This window comes from Perognathus longimembris, chromosome 8 (assembly GCF_023159225.1).
Source record: "Perognathus longimembris pacificus isolate PPM17 chromosome 8, ASM2315922v1, whole genome shotgun sequence".
Classification (NCBI taxonomy): domain Eukaryota; kingdom Metazoa; phylum Chordata; class Mammalia; order Rodentia; family Heteromyidae; genus Perognathus; species Perognathus longimembris.
This window is the reverse complement of record NC_063168.1, coordinates 17,261,868-17,278,081: the sequence shown is the minus strand read 5'-3', so window position 1 is coordinate 17,278,081 and position 16,214 is coordinate 17,261,868. Positions and strand designations below refer to the sequence as shown.

General features: G+C 34.7%; 1 protein-coding gene across 1 annotated transcript in view; it reads left to right on the top strand.

Annotated features, from left to right (window-relative positions):
- Positions 1–16,214, top strand: part of Ctnna2 (catenin alpha 2) — a 1,054,352-nt gene that overhangs the window by 1,008,138 nt on the left and 30,000 nt on the right. The window contains exons 18-19 of the mRNA XM_048352594.1: positions 4,698–4,803; positions 8,990–9,124. Coding sequence (XP_048208551.1) covers positions 4,698–4,803; positions 8,990–9,124 — 241 coding nt within the window. The remainder of the gene's footprint in view (positions 1–4,697; positions 4,804–8,989; positions 9,125–16,214) is intronic.

Genomic DNA, 16,214 nt, shown 5'->3' with positions numbered 1-16,214 from the left:
GAACATCTCTGAGTCATTCCCTTCTACCCTTTGCCTCTGACCAATATGTACTAATGACACTGCTTGCTGCTCCCCCCGCCCGCCCAAATATTTTTAAATTGTTTTGACTTCAGTGAAATGACTTCAGTGTTATAAGAGTGACCTTCAGGACTTTTAAATGTCATCATATTCATTAGAAGTTCAAATTTGTACATTGGGTTAGTGTTCATCAACTTTACAAATATATATCCCAAAAGTCATATTAGGAAAAACGTCTGAGCCATCATTTATGTCTGAATTTCTTACAAGTCAGGCTCATGGCAGCTTCAATCATTGCTTCCCAAGGCCTATAATGACTTAATTTGCTTGCTTTCAACATTTTATTGGTATTTTATCTGATTCATATTATGCAACCCATTAATAACCACTGGAACAAATAATCTCATTAGTCTAAAGTGAATAATGAATCTAGCCATGTTGCTAGTCTTGATCAGGGGAACATTTTAAAATGCTCCAGTTTATATTGAACTGTGAATAATGAACAGAAATATCTTTGAGTAGGTCATGTGAGGAGATGTTAAATAAGACAGACTTTTTTATTAGTCAGAAGTATAATAAACAGGCTGGTTCAAGTCCATAGGAATTTTATGTAATCATTTGTATGTCCATAATGTTACCGCTTATTATTTTTCCCACTCTATGAGTATTTTTGTGCTTCTCCATGAGTACAAAGGGAGGAGTAGGATAAGTAATAAAGAGAGACAGAGGCTTTTGATGCAGGTACAACACAGAAGATAGCGGCAAGCTGTGACCATCTGCATAACCTGCTCCTTTGCGAGAAGCAGCTGACCAGGGCCTTTTCTTGTGGTCTCTCACCTAAGTTCATGCCACTTGGCTTGTGCATTGTTATTATTGCCCTTGGGTTTTCCACTTGCATGGTGGAAGAATTTCAGCTTCATCTTAAGCACTCCCATGAACATTTTATTTTCTCTTTAAAGGAAAGGATGTGGCTGATTAGCAATTAAAGATTGGCTACTCTTGTCGATTTATATTTTTAAAGGCAATGTGGGTACAAAAAAGCACTCTTGAATTTATTATCTTGTTTTATTCTTAGCACTGGCTAATTCATTAATTTGATTCAGTAATCTCAATGATATCCACTCTATTATTATTAAAATTGGAGAAGTTCTGCCTCATTATTCTTGTAATAACTTCTTCATGGAGTAGAAAACTGATTATGGCTTGTGTCCTTTGTCCTGCTTCGTTCTTGACTCTCACCTCATGGGCATTGGCAGTAGCACTACCCTGCCTGGGTGGATTTTTTTTATGTCATTTTTGAGAAATACTGTGTTCCGGTCTGATGTCCCAGTAATAAGAAATGAAGATCGCAATAGCTCAGATTTCATTCATGAGCAAGGTGCAAAACTGTCTCTTAAAAATTAACATTAATCTTTGAACTTAGATGAAAAGAAAGCAAAACCTCCTAGAACAGTACAACTCCTGCTCCTAATAATCCCAGGCTTTCCAGAACTTCCCAGGTACATTCAGTGGCTTTATTGTGTATCTTCCTACTGTGGTAACTGATGGGAGAAATTTCCTGCAGCAGATTGTATGAAGCCCTAGTTCTGAAAAGGGCTTCATGTGGTCCAATATATTTGCAAATACCTTCTTTACATTCCCTTATTGCCGAATTCCCTTTCATGTTAGGCAAATTGAGAAATCTTTAGAAAACAAACCATTTAAACTTAGGCTTGTTCAGAATTTATATTCTGAGCACTGGGTAACTTAGAATTTTGGTTGCTTTTGTTGTTTTGTTTCTGATGAGCTGTGACAGATCTGTTGCCTTTTTTTCCTGGAAAACACAGGATTTTGTTTCTTTAAAATCTTCCTTCTAGTCAGCTATAGCAAAGTATTCTTTCCTACAAAGTTTCTTTATTCAGGTTCTCAAGTTATATACAATTTGAGGAAAAGAGTTCTATGATACTTTGAATTTTCTGTTCCTAGGGTGATTTCAAGCCATATTCAGTTTTGAATATTTGCTCATATATATATATGTATGTGTGTATACATATGTATATACACACATATATGTGTATACACACACATATATACATATGTTCGTGGTAGGAATCTAAATACATTTTCTGCATCTGTTCTTTTTATTATTCAAACTCAGTTTTAGGGTTTATTCTAGTGTGTTACATTTTCTTACTCATTAATCTCATTTAATTTTGTTTCTTCCTATTCTAAATGTTAAGTCAGATAATGTTTTATTTATTTTGTTACAAATGTATGGCATTAGGCATATTTTTGTTTGAGCATTACTTTCACTTTTTTTTAGCAAAAAGTGTACTAAGTTGTGATTCAGGGTGCAAGGTTTCTTTCTCATTTCTCTTTGAGTGTATAAAATCCCTCTACAGTTTGTAGGTTCCATCTGAGGGTTTCAGTCCTCAACTATGAGAAAATATCTGGTCTTGTAAACATTTTTATGGTTAATTTCATGAGCTATTTCTACCTTACCCCTACACATCCAGCTTTCCACTCCCAAGAATTTGAGTTGAATCTAAATCTGAATTTTGAAGTGAAAACATTTTTGTTTTTGTTTATAATAATCTTTGAGTGGGTCCAGGACTTATAATATTCAGTGGAATAAAAAGGAAATAGCTTCTTTTCAGTATAACTACAAGACCATGGGCCTGAGGCTCAAAAAAATACATGTTCTACATAAACATTCTTCACTGACTTTGCACATTTTTGTGAGAATCAGTTGTTGAAAAATTTCATGTAAAGTTCATGAGGAAGAGTTTTCTTAGATCCTTTAAAATTCTTCAAATAACGTATTTCCTTAGCAATGAAAATTCAAAGTGCAGCTCTTAAAGACTACAAGGGAGGGACAAGTAGCATGCATTATATCAGTGTAAAAAAAAAACGGAGTGAAACTTTTTCTAAGATCTGAAAGTTACAGAGACACACACAGTCATACGCATTAATACAGTCTGCGTCCAATCTTCCTTTAGAAAACACAGAAAAGAACACAAAGTATGTGGGTACTCATGAGAGAGAGAAGGATGAATGGAGAGTGTGAAGGAAGATAAATGTGGCCAACTGGAGGCCTGCATAACAATAGAACAATGAAGCTTGTTAAGATTCCTCTAGGAAAAGGGGGAGGAGAGAGTTGAGGTAGAGTGATGGAGGGGCTGAGTCTAAACAAGGTATATCATATGGATGGCTATGTGTGCACATCAAAATGAGACCTCTTTGTACAAGTTAATTGATGCTAAAAATGCAAAACAAATTACAAGGAAGAAGCTTAGAGAAAATAATTAAAAGAAAACTTTCAAGAAACAGGAGCTACATTGTTACAGGATCTTTAACTCATCCATGTTACATAAAACTTAAATGCCAAACCCCGGTTCATATTTTGAAATCTTAATGTAACTGGAAATCATTGTATTTGTAGATGAGTTAATACTGAGAATCTCCCTAGATTTGTGTTTAAACATTTATATATATACCTAATATATATTCCTTTTGCACTTAATGTAGAAATTACCAGAAGGAGAATGAAGACGAAAACAGAACAAATTGCCTTTTATTTGAATTTTAAGCCTTCCATTTAGTAAAATGTTATTATGTAACAATGGTGATCATTGCACAGCTCCATGTGGTCTAAATAAGTCCCTTCTGAGGACTTTTTCTCTCCATCTCATTCCGTCACATTTCTAACTATAGGAATTCAATCCTTAGTCTTAAAAAATATGCACTGATTTTTAGATGCACATAAGGATGGAGACCAGGAAAAGTAACATTACTAAAAAAAAAAAAAAGAATAAACATATTTAGCCTATTCCTTATTTACCTCTCAAGAAGAGGGAATGAAGTTATAGCACATTACATTTTCTTTAAAGGTTTATGATGCGGCATAATTTCCTTTGCCTTTGTAATCAATATTTTAAATTAAATTAAAGAGTTTACTTAACTGAAATCCCAGTGTGAAAATATTGAGGTGCTGGTTTGGCCAGCATGAAGACATCCTCAGTTACAGTGCTTTAACTGTCCCTTCTTAAGTCAGTAGCAGAAGAACAAAACACAAAAAATGTGCCATTTTAAAACTTCTGAAATTCTAGTTAGACACTCCTCAGTTATATGAAGAGACAGTAACTTGTCAAAGCACCACAGTGGACTCAAAAATCCATTGGTATGTGCATGCTGGTCAGGCGAGGAAAGTAATATGTGTACCTTTGTCTCTGCTTAAATTTTAGAATGTATCACTTAATATCTGTCTTAAAGGTAGACAATGAGGTAAGTTTTTTGAGCCATTTTATTCTCTGGTAAACTGGAAATGATACTTTCTTACTAGGGTTGTTATAAAGATAAAATAGTACCCATAACAGCACCAGGTATATAATAAACATTAAGTACTACATTTCCATTGCTCTTACGATGATCATCTTCTCAAATTGACCACTGTATATGAATAATAGAAATCTATGGGAAGATAAAATGTGAACATGCATATCCAAACATGGGGAACTATTCCCAAAGTGAAACATAGACGACTGTCATGGAATTTGACATATACCGAGAAAACAGAAAATTCCACTGACATGGCCAGCACCATATCAAATAGGAAACTAGAGTCAGACAACAGATATGGTAGGCTTGTTTCTTTTATATCATGAAGTAAATTTCTAACTATGCCATATATGTTATTTCAGAGGCAAAGGCCCGTTGAAAAATACATCAGATGTCATTAATGCTGCTAAGAAGATTGCTGAAGCAGGTTCTAGAATGGACAAATTAGCCCGCGCTGTGGCTGATCAGGTAACATAAGAAGAAGAGGTGGCACATGGTGAGAGGAATTATTCATCAGCACTGGGCTTCTGTAATCAGTTTTATGGACCCAATAAATTGCCTTTGAAAAATGTACTGCAGACAATCACTAATGTTTTACAAACTGGCTTTTGCCTCTGCTGAGATAGCAAAGGTGGATTTGGCTCCAGAAAGACTCCTAAGGTTTATGACCAAAATTGTTTAGCAGAGAAGAGCACTTGCTACTTAGGAGATGGCATCCAGGCATAGTCACAGACTATCTCAGCCATTGTATTCAGAAGGTCATTTATACTATATAATGCGGCAAAAACAAAGAATCAGAACCATTTTTGTTGGGGGTAGGGGGTTCTTGACAAATACCATTTTATAAGAAATCCTTACCTAAGCCCTTTTATTTGGTTTTATTTTCATAGTACTGTTTAAAGATGAACTTTAATGCTATATTTTTCCACCTCTTTCTTGGAAATGTTTAGAAGACAACTTTGTTAGCCAGCTACATGGATAAATAAATTAGGAAAGAACAACCTTCCATGTGGGCAGAAAATTGGATTGGCAGAGGTTTATAGATAGGATGGGTCACAATTTGATGTTTGTGTAATAATTAGAAAACAGGGAGCCTACCATGACTAGAATGCAAACTAAATGAAGGGACCTCAGGCCATCTGGAGAATAGGCAAAAATATAATTTGGGGAACCTGAGAATTCTTGGTTGTTTTAAAAGCTGTATTAAGAAAGCATAATAAGAAAAGCATACTAATGAAAGCATACCTTTTGCTATTGAGTATTGGTTTTCTGTAGTAGGCTTCATAAGCATTTATGTTCTGTTATAAATAGAATTAATATACATGATCAAACACTTTCTGATTTCAGTTATATTTTAACCCAGACTCAAAAGCATCAACTATAAGTGAAACTGTCAAAATATGCCCTTGTTCTCATACCAACCTAGGATAGACCAAAGGACTTTTCAGTCTTATCTAGAATATTTGAGTTTATTTCTACCTTTTTATTTTATTTGGCTTGAACTAGAACTCTAAAATCCTGCTGGAATTGCCTTGTTGCAATAAAGTTATATTTCTTTCTATGAATATTTTAGGTAATAAACATTTCCAGCTAACAAAGGATTGAGCACTTTAAGCAATAGTTCAAAACAGTTTTTAGTTTGAACTGTTTCAAATATCATTTCAACATAAGAGTCTGAAATGAAAATATCTCATGTACCATTGTTTATATGAAAACACTATAATAAACATAAATTTACTAGGTAATAATGGACTTGAGATATTGGACAATATTTCCTTCTCCATAGATGCCTCTAAGTCCAGGCTTTTGAGAGTCTATATTGCATTCTACATTTTCTTTCTTTATTTCTTATTATGGTTGCTCCTTAAACCTCTTACTATCTTCAGTGTCCCAAACTCTGCTTCAAGGCAGTATCCAATTTATTAATCTTATAAAGGCAACCTATTAAATGACTAAACTCTTAGCATTTCAGTTAACAAATTCTTATTTTAATTGTATTTATGTACAGAATGGCTAATATGAGGGAAGTCTTATTTTTATTTGGAAAAATTCATTAAGAATTACCATAATTTGAGAGTCTGTGGATTTGGAGTAGATGATGACTAAACTATTAGCATTGCTAATTTTGGGGCTGTATGGATGCCATGCTTCAGAACACAAGTTGAGCTTTTCTCCAAAGATCTGTATGCTTTGCAGCAAGTTCAGGCCAAAGAACAGGAAGACAATGATCTAACTGAAAAAAAGTAAGCAAACCACACCAAAAAAACAAACAAACAAAAATAACCAACCAGGGGCTGGGAATATGGCCTGTTGGTAGAGTGCTTGCCTGGCATACATGAAGCACTAGATTCAATTCCTCAGCAACACTTTAACATATATAGAAAAAGCCAGAAGTGGGACGGTGGCTAAAGTGTTAGAGTGATAGCCTTGAGCAAAAAGAAGATAGGAACAGTGCTTAGGTCCTGAATTCAAGGCCTAGAACTGGCCAATACATTAATTAAGTAAATAAATAAATAACTATCACCAACCAAAAAAGAAAGCCACTGTCTCGTTTGCAAATGTTGAGGGAAGTTCAAATGTACAAAGTTATTAGCAACTGATGGTGACTAGAAGACTTCTGAGAAAGGGTTTCTTCCTGGGAGTGAAAACTGAATGGACATCCAAAGGCCTTTCCATTTGCACACTGAGTCTCAATGACTGGAAGTATGTCTTAGTGTGATCTTGTTTATGTTCTTACATTTTGGGATCATTATTGTGAGCATTGCAACATGAACTATAGCCAACATTTCTTTTAATACATGATAAATATAGAACCCACATATAAAAATACAGATAGATCACTCACACACATACACACACACGTTCAGAGGATTCTGGATTTATTATGAGATTAAATGACATAGTATTTAATTGAAATATAAAGGAGATGAAGTTGAAATCTAACTTATTCTTTGTATCTTGAGCTATGAAACACCTTGCAGTTTTTGGTAACATTTTCTCTGAATAGAGTATTTCTGTCTCAAATCTTATAACTATTTCCAAGGTACAAAGGATATTTTTCTTGGTCTGTGATGCCCTTTTAAATATGTATTTTAACCGCTTCAGCTTAAGTAATAGAATAGAATCATCATTACCAAAGAGGGGATTGGTTGTCTTTATTTTGCTTGAAAATATTTTTATGAAGATTTGAGATACGCATGCAATGTAAACTTTTTTATGGACCGCTGCATTTTTAATTACTGTTCCATTGAGATAGAACTCTCAATTTGCTGCAAGGTATTTATGTTGAAAGCTTTGTCAGTCCTCTGCGGAGATATAATTTTAAAGTCAATTCTTTCTAGTATACGAGTCCCTGGAGTAGGATAAATATTACAGTATTAAATACTTGTAGAAAGCTAAAAACAGTCTCTGTAGGATTCTTCATTGACAAATGCAGTCAGTACAAAATATACCACTATGGGTTGGTTTTTTTGTATCAAAGAAACTCCTTTATTGTTTATTCAATAACAGTTATGTTCAACCACTGGCTCTACTATTGATAAGATATTTCCTTCCCTTGAGCTTAAAAATTTAATTCAATCTTTTCTACCTTTGTTTTGTGGTACTAAAGGCTGAAGCCAGAACCTTGCACATGCTAGGCAGGTACACTACCACTGAGCTTTACTCTCTGTCTCATGATTTTATTCTAAATAACACACTTCAATTTTGGCTATAGGTACTTTTTCCCCCAGTATTTCACCAAAGATCTTTGCACTAAATGTTCTTTTTAAGTGCCAATTTGAGCCAGACCAATTAAATAACAGGGAAGCAATTCAAACTAAACATTTGATAGCAAAATAAATATACCTTACTTACTTGGTAGCCATTGGCATTTGAAGCCTCAGAAATATTTCAAAGAGCTATCTATGTTGTTCAGAGAAATATTCATCTAAATTCTTTGTGTACTTAATGGACATCTACCCAATGTAGTTATAGTGACTGCAAACACACCAGTGAGAGTCAACTCTTATATGTCCACTGAAGGACTATGTTGTTGGTCTTATGAATTTAATTCAAATCTATTTCTGCTACAATGATTATGAAAAAGTCTTTCATTTAAAGAAATGTATTTTGTTTCCATTTTTTAATTAATAGAAAACTCCAAAAAATGTGAACAACTTTTTAGTAAATGGGTACTTCTTAGAAAATGAAGGGAAATAAAATGATATTGTACTCAGCTAATTGAATTTGAATTCTCTCCTATGCCATGGCAGAGAGATTACCACATAGAATGATGTACTTCTGGTATCTATTGCTTGACTCATGTTATAAAGTAGCTTTTCATGCAGTGAAGGTTGAAGAAAAGTTCAGTAACCCACCATAGAATATTTAGTTTCCTTAAGAGTTTAGAGGATAACTTATGAAAAGTCATAAACATGAAGATATCTCAAACTCCCTTCTAAATAATCTTAAATAATGTCTTTGTAAGATCAAAGTAGAGTTCATCAGTCTAAACTACTGAATGTGGCCTTTCTCAAATGCATTATAAAAATATTGCATGTAATGAGTATAATTAAAGCATATGACACTGAAACCTTTGCATCCTCCAGCTTTTATATAGCAAGTGCCTGAAATCGGACGGTACTTACTAATTGAGATCACTTTTTTTTTATAGTGTCCTGATTCAGCATGTAAGCAGGATTTATTAGCCTACCTTCAGCGAATTGCCTTGTATTGCCATCAGCTCAATATCTGCAGCAAGGTGAAGGCAGAAGTACAGAATCTGGGAGGAGAGCTCATTGTGTCAGGGGTAAGCTGGAATTTGGGCTTCACAACGTAAAGCTCCCACTGTTACACACCCACAGCAAGGATTCTTGGCAACAGTACTGCTAAAACACAAAAGTTCAGTGACTCAAATGGAGTTTAATGTTATCACCATTATTCCAGACCTTACAACATCTCACAAAGAACAATTTGATTTTCCAATTATCCGGTGTTTATACTGGCCTTGTAAAATCTCCATTCTTCACAAGAAAACTAATTTCATAGTCTGAAAACTCATTGCCAAGCTGTGACTATTATAATTATTTGGGGCTTTTCTATATTTACTCATTGTGAGTCTACTTTTCTTTGTTAGTCCTAGTAATTTTCATTCTCTGTTCAGGAGCCAGCCTCTCTACGTGTGGATTGTGTTCACATGTTAGAGATGACTAAAACAATAGGAATCCATTTATCAGGTTCCAATGCATACTAGGTTATCAATAACCCTTGAAAGCCAGAAAATGTTTGAATTCAAAACACTTTGATGTGCTGTTGCCAACATCTCACATAGTTGTCAAACACTAACAATTGTATATTCTTTTCCAAATCACACCAGTGCTTCCTTCTCATAAAATATAATTATCAGAATCATTTCCATCAAATGCATAGAATTAAGTAGCTCAATGAATATTCAGAAGAGTCATGATTTCTTGGCAAGATTTCCAAATATGTGTTGAGGTTCGTCACCTTGGCTTCTTCTCCCTCAACCCCTTCCTCTCAAATCAAGGTGCCATTTATTGTAAACCATTTATTTGCAAGTTCAGAAGTATGGCTCTATCACCTTTAGTTCTTTTCCCAGTCAAACATGCTGCAGCCACATTAAGTGTGAAGAGTATGAATATGACATTATCAACCTGGTGAATCTTGAAATCAAATGAGTCATAAAACTCATTCCCCCTGAGGCCATTTTTTTCAGTTTAGCCATTTGATTAAAAAATATGTAAAATACATTTATGTCATTATTGATCTCAGAAATGTCCATACCTATAGTGTTTGGCTCGCAGAAAGCATAACTGGGAAAAGAAATGATCTGGCTTGTATTGAGATACCATCTGGAAAGCCCATTTCATGAAGCCCTACCTTTGAGCTCAATAAATTGGCTATTTTGTGCCTCTTCCCAAAGCACAGTCACCTCTTTGCATTTCCAAAATGATCCCGCTTCAACATTCTTCCACAGCCAAGAGCAATCTGTCTTGCAATATGTCCTTTCTCCTAAACTGGATGTTATCAATATTCTCTCACCAAGAAGTGCTCAATACATAACATCTGCCTTGCTTCTTTTCTTATCTTCAGCCTTGATGGTATAGTTTTTCCATACCATTCAGCTTTCATGTCCATCTGCATATAGCACCTGTGGAATTGAGTGCTGTTTGTTCAGCTTGCCTTGTGTGCTTTCATTTGTTACTTTTCAAATCTTATTGTGTATATGGATGCGTAAAGCATCTTTGTGGATCTCAGACTCCACAATCGCATCTGGGTGATATTTGACTGGCAGAGCTGCTCTCCATCATTCTCTCAGTACCCATTGTTCATCTCCACCTTCAGAGTTTCATTTCCATTGTCTTCTCCTCCATTTAGATGTAGTCCAAACCATCACTGGCTTTTATCCCTGGCATTGTTGGCATTTGTGGAGGTGTTTGAGACTGAGAACACCATCAAGAAGCCTGCTCCCTTCTTTGAGTCTTAGTGGCAAAGTTCATAAATCCTTGCATGGAAGAAGGCTTCTTTTAGAGGAATGTTATACAACTTTATAATAATTCTGAGGCAAATGCCTTGTGAAAATTTGCTATCATTTTGCTTAATTATGGGCCTGCTCTTGGGCTCCTCATGACCTGTTTCCCCCAAGCTTGACTGCTGTGTAGTGCTACATCTGCATCTGTAGCTTGCTGTCTTTCCACTTCTGCTTCCATCTTACTCTTCATCTTCCTTCACTGATGGCCAAAGGAGACAAAAATTAAATAACTAAAGCCAATGCACTAATAGTGCAAAATAGCCACAAATGACTTCCTTGAAAGTTCTAAAAGAGTCAAGAATTGTGAGACCCCCATACACACCAATTTTCAATGATTTTGCCAAGAAAATTGCACCTAAGCTTTGGGCTCCAATTATTGTGTTGTCTATTGTGGCAAAGTTGCTATATTATTCAGGAGAAGCTAATATAGTCTCATATCTAATCAAGAAAAAGAAACACAACTTGAACTGGCTTTCTTTTCTCCCACATGTTTATAGCCATAAATAAACATTATGGCTTCTCTAAAATATATGGAAGCCACCGGCAAAGGTGTATTTGTCAGCATCCAGTCTCTATCACAGTGATAAAAGATTTCAACAGGTTATTTCGACCTACCCAAAACCATAAACTTGAATTTGAAAACAGAAAGCCATATTTTTAGAGTCTTATGCTGGCCTGGTGGACATAATGCTAAAAAAACATTAGTTACCCTGTCAGCATATTTGTTTTATGTGAATTTGTGTGTGTGTGTGTGTGTGTGTGTGTGTGTGTGTGTGAGAGAGAGAGAGAGAGAGAGAGAGAGAGAGAGAGAGAGAGAGAGAGAGAGAAACTAGGAAAGGCTTCCTGTATCCTTTTTTTTAACTTTAGTGGTGGATAAGAAAATTTCAGTAGGTCATGGGAAAGAATGGGACCAAAAGTTGTCATGAGGAAATGAAGCAGTTTAGCATGTGTGTCTGTATAAGGTATCTGAAAACCAACACTACTCTTGTAGCTGTACTGATTTTGAAGTCACTGCCTTAAGCCATTTCTGAGAGCCTAAAGGCACCATCCATATTAAATTTCAAGCTAGAACATACATTTATAAGCCAATTATTACAACTTGATTATAATAGAATAATAGAGCTGTTAGAAAATAGAAAAAACTTACACAGGCAAATAATTTGTAAATTGGTATTGTTATCTCAGTTTAATGTTTTAAATCTTAAGTTAGTTTACACAGTATTTTGAAAAAAAGAATAAAGAAAAGATGAAGCAAGTAGGTATGAGGGAAGAAAAAATAGGGAAGACAGAAATTAAAGAAAAATTTGACAATACCATATAAAAAAGGTAAATGTTATTAAATGCCACTGAATTAAATGGGGAGAAAGTTGAACCAAGCTTTTAAAACATGTAAATGCTATTCTGAGTATATATACATTGTGATTCATGGTATAATTACCTGCAGATTTAATTATGTTTACTATTTATTTGCTAGAATTTAGAGTATTTGATGAGCAATTTGAACTTTAAAAAGATAACAAACATAGATCTGGAGATATAAAAATCACCCATTAGGGGGCTAGAAATTTGGCCAAGTGGCAGGAGTGTTTGCCTCATAAACATAAAGCCCTTGGTTCAATTCCTCAGCGCCACATAGATAGAAAAGGCCAGAAGTGATGCTGTGGTTCAAGCTGGCAGAGTGCTAGCCTTGAGCAAAAAGAAGCCAGGGACAGTGCTCAGGCCCTGAGTTCAAGCCCCAGGACTGGCAAAAGAAAAATAATAAAAATCACCCATGACCTTTGATCTTTATCTACTCAAAGATTTATTCTTTGTATCTTATTCTCAGTGAGATTGGAAAAATGTAGTGTCTTATTTTTATGCATACACACTAAACTTCAAACACTCTGCCAAGGCCAATAACCTTCCCAAAGCTCCTTTAAAAGTTCAAATATATTAGGAATGTCACTGTAATAATGAAGTCAGAACGTCAGAGCCATAACCTACACTAGATAGGAATTTAATGTTCAGGTCAGAGATGGAGGAGTTAGAATGAACTCCTAGCTGACAGCACATGAAAATGTATGAGTTTTAATAGATTTCACAAAATGTTTTTCTTGATATGAACAAAACATAGCAATGGAACTTGGAGATGAATAATAATTGTTGCTGAATAGAGTCCTAGTCATTCTCAAGGTATTGAAAGGCCTGCCCTAAGAGACACTTATGTTCCTTGCTATTTGAATGACTTCTTACCAAATTAGAATCTCTCTCAATTCAGCTTCCAAGAAAAATATGACAAGGTGAGCTCACAAATGGGTGACAGAGGTAGAATCTGAATTGGTAAAGTGAAAACTAGAGAAAGATCAATTACAGGGCATTCTTATTGCTCATTTAACATCACGTAAAATTTGGACTCAATTAAAATGCACATGAATACGGTGAGATGAATAAGATTATTTAAAATATTGGAAATTAATTAATTTTAAATAATCTTGATACTGGTATATGACCAAAGGTATATATACATATACACAGCAGGCATCCTTCATTTAATGTTTCCTGACTGAACCACTCAGTGTGCAATAGTCAAATGCTTTCTATGTGTGATCTGGTACAATGCAATTTAGGGAAATAAATGTGTTGGATATATTGGCAGAAGTTGGATATATTGGTAGAATGTGGTATATATATGTATAGATGAAAACTAAATTTTATTTGAATGATACTCCTTCAACACAAAAGTTTTTTTGTATAATGCCAGTAATTTATATGAAATAGTCACTGAAACGAGCATTACATGTAATTATGCAGATCTGCCCTTTAAACGGCCCTTTTCTTTTTCAGAATGTTAAACAGACTTTCTGATCTATCTATAGCTAATTCTTGATATTTCCATTGATCAAAGTATAGCAGTATGGGAAAAGTATAAATTGTAACCTATTTCAGTTTAGGTTTGGAATATCATTTTGTGTTTCATTTGAATAAAAGAGTATGTGTTCCAGAATTTGACAGTATTTCAAAAGAATTTTATCCTCCTCCTCCAGTGCATAGGCCATTAAATATTCAGGCCTAAAGTATCATTACATCTAAAAAGATAAAAAATCTAGATACATAAGAAAAATTTCAGATTATATATCTGGATGGAGGGATAGTGGAGCTACTCTGACACTCAGGAGAAGAAACAGGTATTTATCATCAACAGATAAGTTTCTTTGTAAGATGGTTGTCACATATGACTTAATGTTTCTTCCCAAAGCCTCCCTTTCCAAGCTGTTATGAAAAAAACAAAAAACAAAAACCTAAATGCAGACATCAGAATGTAAGTGCTTAGAGTCATCATATCTGTGTACATGGACATTGATTTTTGTGCAAACCCTCCAAGGGAAATGACCATTGTGTCATTTTCTCAGTGAAACTTCATTTCTTGTATTACAAAAATGACATTTAACCAACTCAAATCCATTACTTTTGAATGAAGTGTTAAGTTGAAAGGAATTTTAATAAAAAAAGAAAAAAATCTCCTAAGATGACAAGCCTCATAGGAACTTCTGTCTGTGCACTGTACCTATATAAGCTGTCCTTTAAGTACCCTTGGAGCATGATACATGACCTATAGGAATAGGAAGTGATTATTGAATCTAATATCCTAGGATGGTGATCTTGAACTTCATCAGTGTAATAAATCTGTTCATTATAAAACTAAGTTATTGGAGCTGAGAATATGGCCTAGTGGTAGAGTACTTGCCTTGTATGCTTAAAGCCCTGGGTTTGATTCCTTAGCACCACATACACAGAAAAAGCCAGAAATAGCGCTGTGGCTCAAGTGGTAGAATGCTAGCCTTGAGCAAAAAGAAGCAAGGACAGTGCTCAGACCTTGGACTCAGCCCCAGGACTGGCAACCAAAAAAAATAGTTATTCATTGAAAGAATGAGAGACCAATGAGTTATCTGATGAATTACTTTGTGTATAGAAAAAGATTTCCAAACACTCTCATATACTCATAAGAAAACACATTGCTTGTGGAAGAGCTGGGGCATGAAATTTAACTGAACCTGGGTTTGATTGATCTAACTTGGTTCTATAGACTTGACTTATTTCATTGGATTGCCTGACTTTCCATTAAGTGTTGGAGAAGGTTAGTGGCTCTAAGGTAGAGAGAGTATCTCTGCTGCAGACCCATCAATGTCATTACTTGTCATTCAATCAATGAACTTACATTGCTTTTGTCTTACAAGATTTTCATATTTTGAGATCCTCTAATGAAGAGGGAGGGAAATAATCCCTTAATCTATTATCATCAAATACCTTAGATCTCATATTCTGAGATTTGACAACCTGTTACCAGTAATTTTTGTGAAAGCTGGAAGACTACATACATGTAAGTGTACCTACAAGGAATGATGTTGTATATTTCTTGGGATATTGATCAAACTAATACAAAGCTATGGAAACAGTACTGGATTATAATGTATCCATGAGATACATTCTAATTTTGCATACTTTCCTATATATGATATGATCTGATTTATTCTAAGATACACATTAGTTTAAATGTTTAAAATAATATTTAAAAACTTTAAAATTATTTAAAATAATGCTTGGAGACTTGTCTTAGAGACAACACCTTCCTCCAAATTCAAACAAGTATGAATATATAAGAGAAACCTAGCTTTATGATCTCCCTTAACTTGAGCCATATCGAGGGGCCCATAAATTAAGAAAAAGCATTAATTTGGAAACTATACCTTCAAATTGAGCCCCAGCTTTTTACAATTTTCTGTATGTACTAGACTTGTCATATCTAGTCAAGAAATAGGGTTTTATTATTTATGTATTTATTTGCTGGAATTGGGATTTGAACTCAGGATCTTGTACTTGTTCCACTTGTTTACTGTACACTTGAAACTTGCCTCCAAAGTAGAGTTTTGCTTGTCCTTTTGGAGCTAAAGTCGAGCAGACTTCTCTACCCAGGCTGGCTTTGAACCATGAACCTCCAGGCCTCAGTCTCTTGTGTTATAGGGTTATAGGAACACAAATGTGAGCTACTCTCTCACCTGTCTCAAGAAATAGAAATGTTAATATAAATAAACAGAGAGGATAAATACTAAGCCACAAAGCCAAAGACTATCTGGGCATCTCATTGTTGACTTTTTTTCATCTTTCTATTGCATAAAATAGTCATGTATAAAGGAAATGGAAAGATCCTGTAGCAATACTAACAAAGTTCTTAATTTTCAGTAAAGATTTGATAAAATTTTGACAGCAATAATTTTTCAAAGGAAAGATTAATGTTTCTGTAAGTTGTGATTACAGTTGAAAGTTCTACTGGGACTTCTCATTTTGGGGTGAACTCCTCTCAAATTATTAT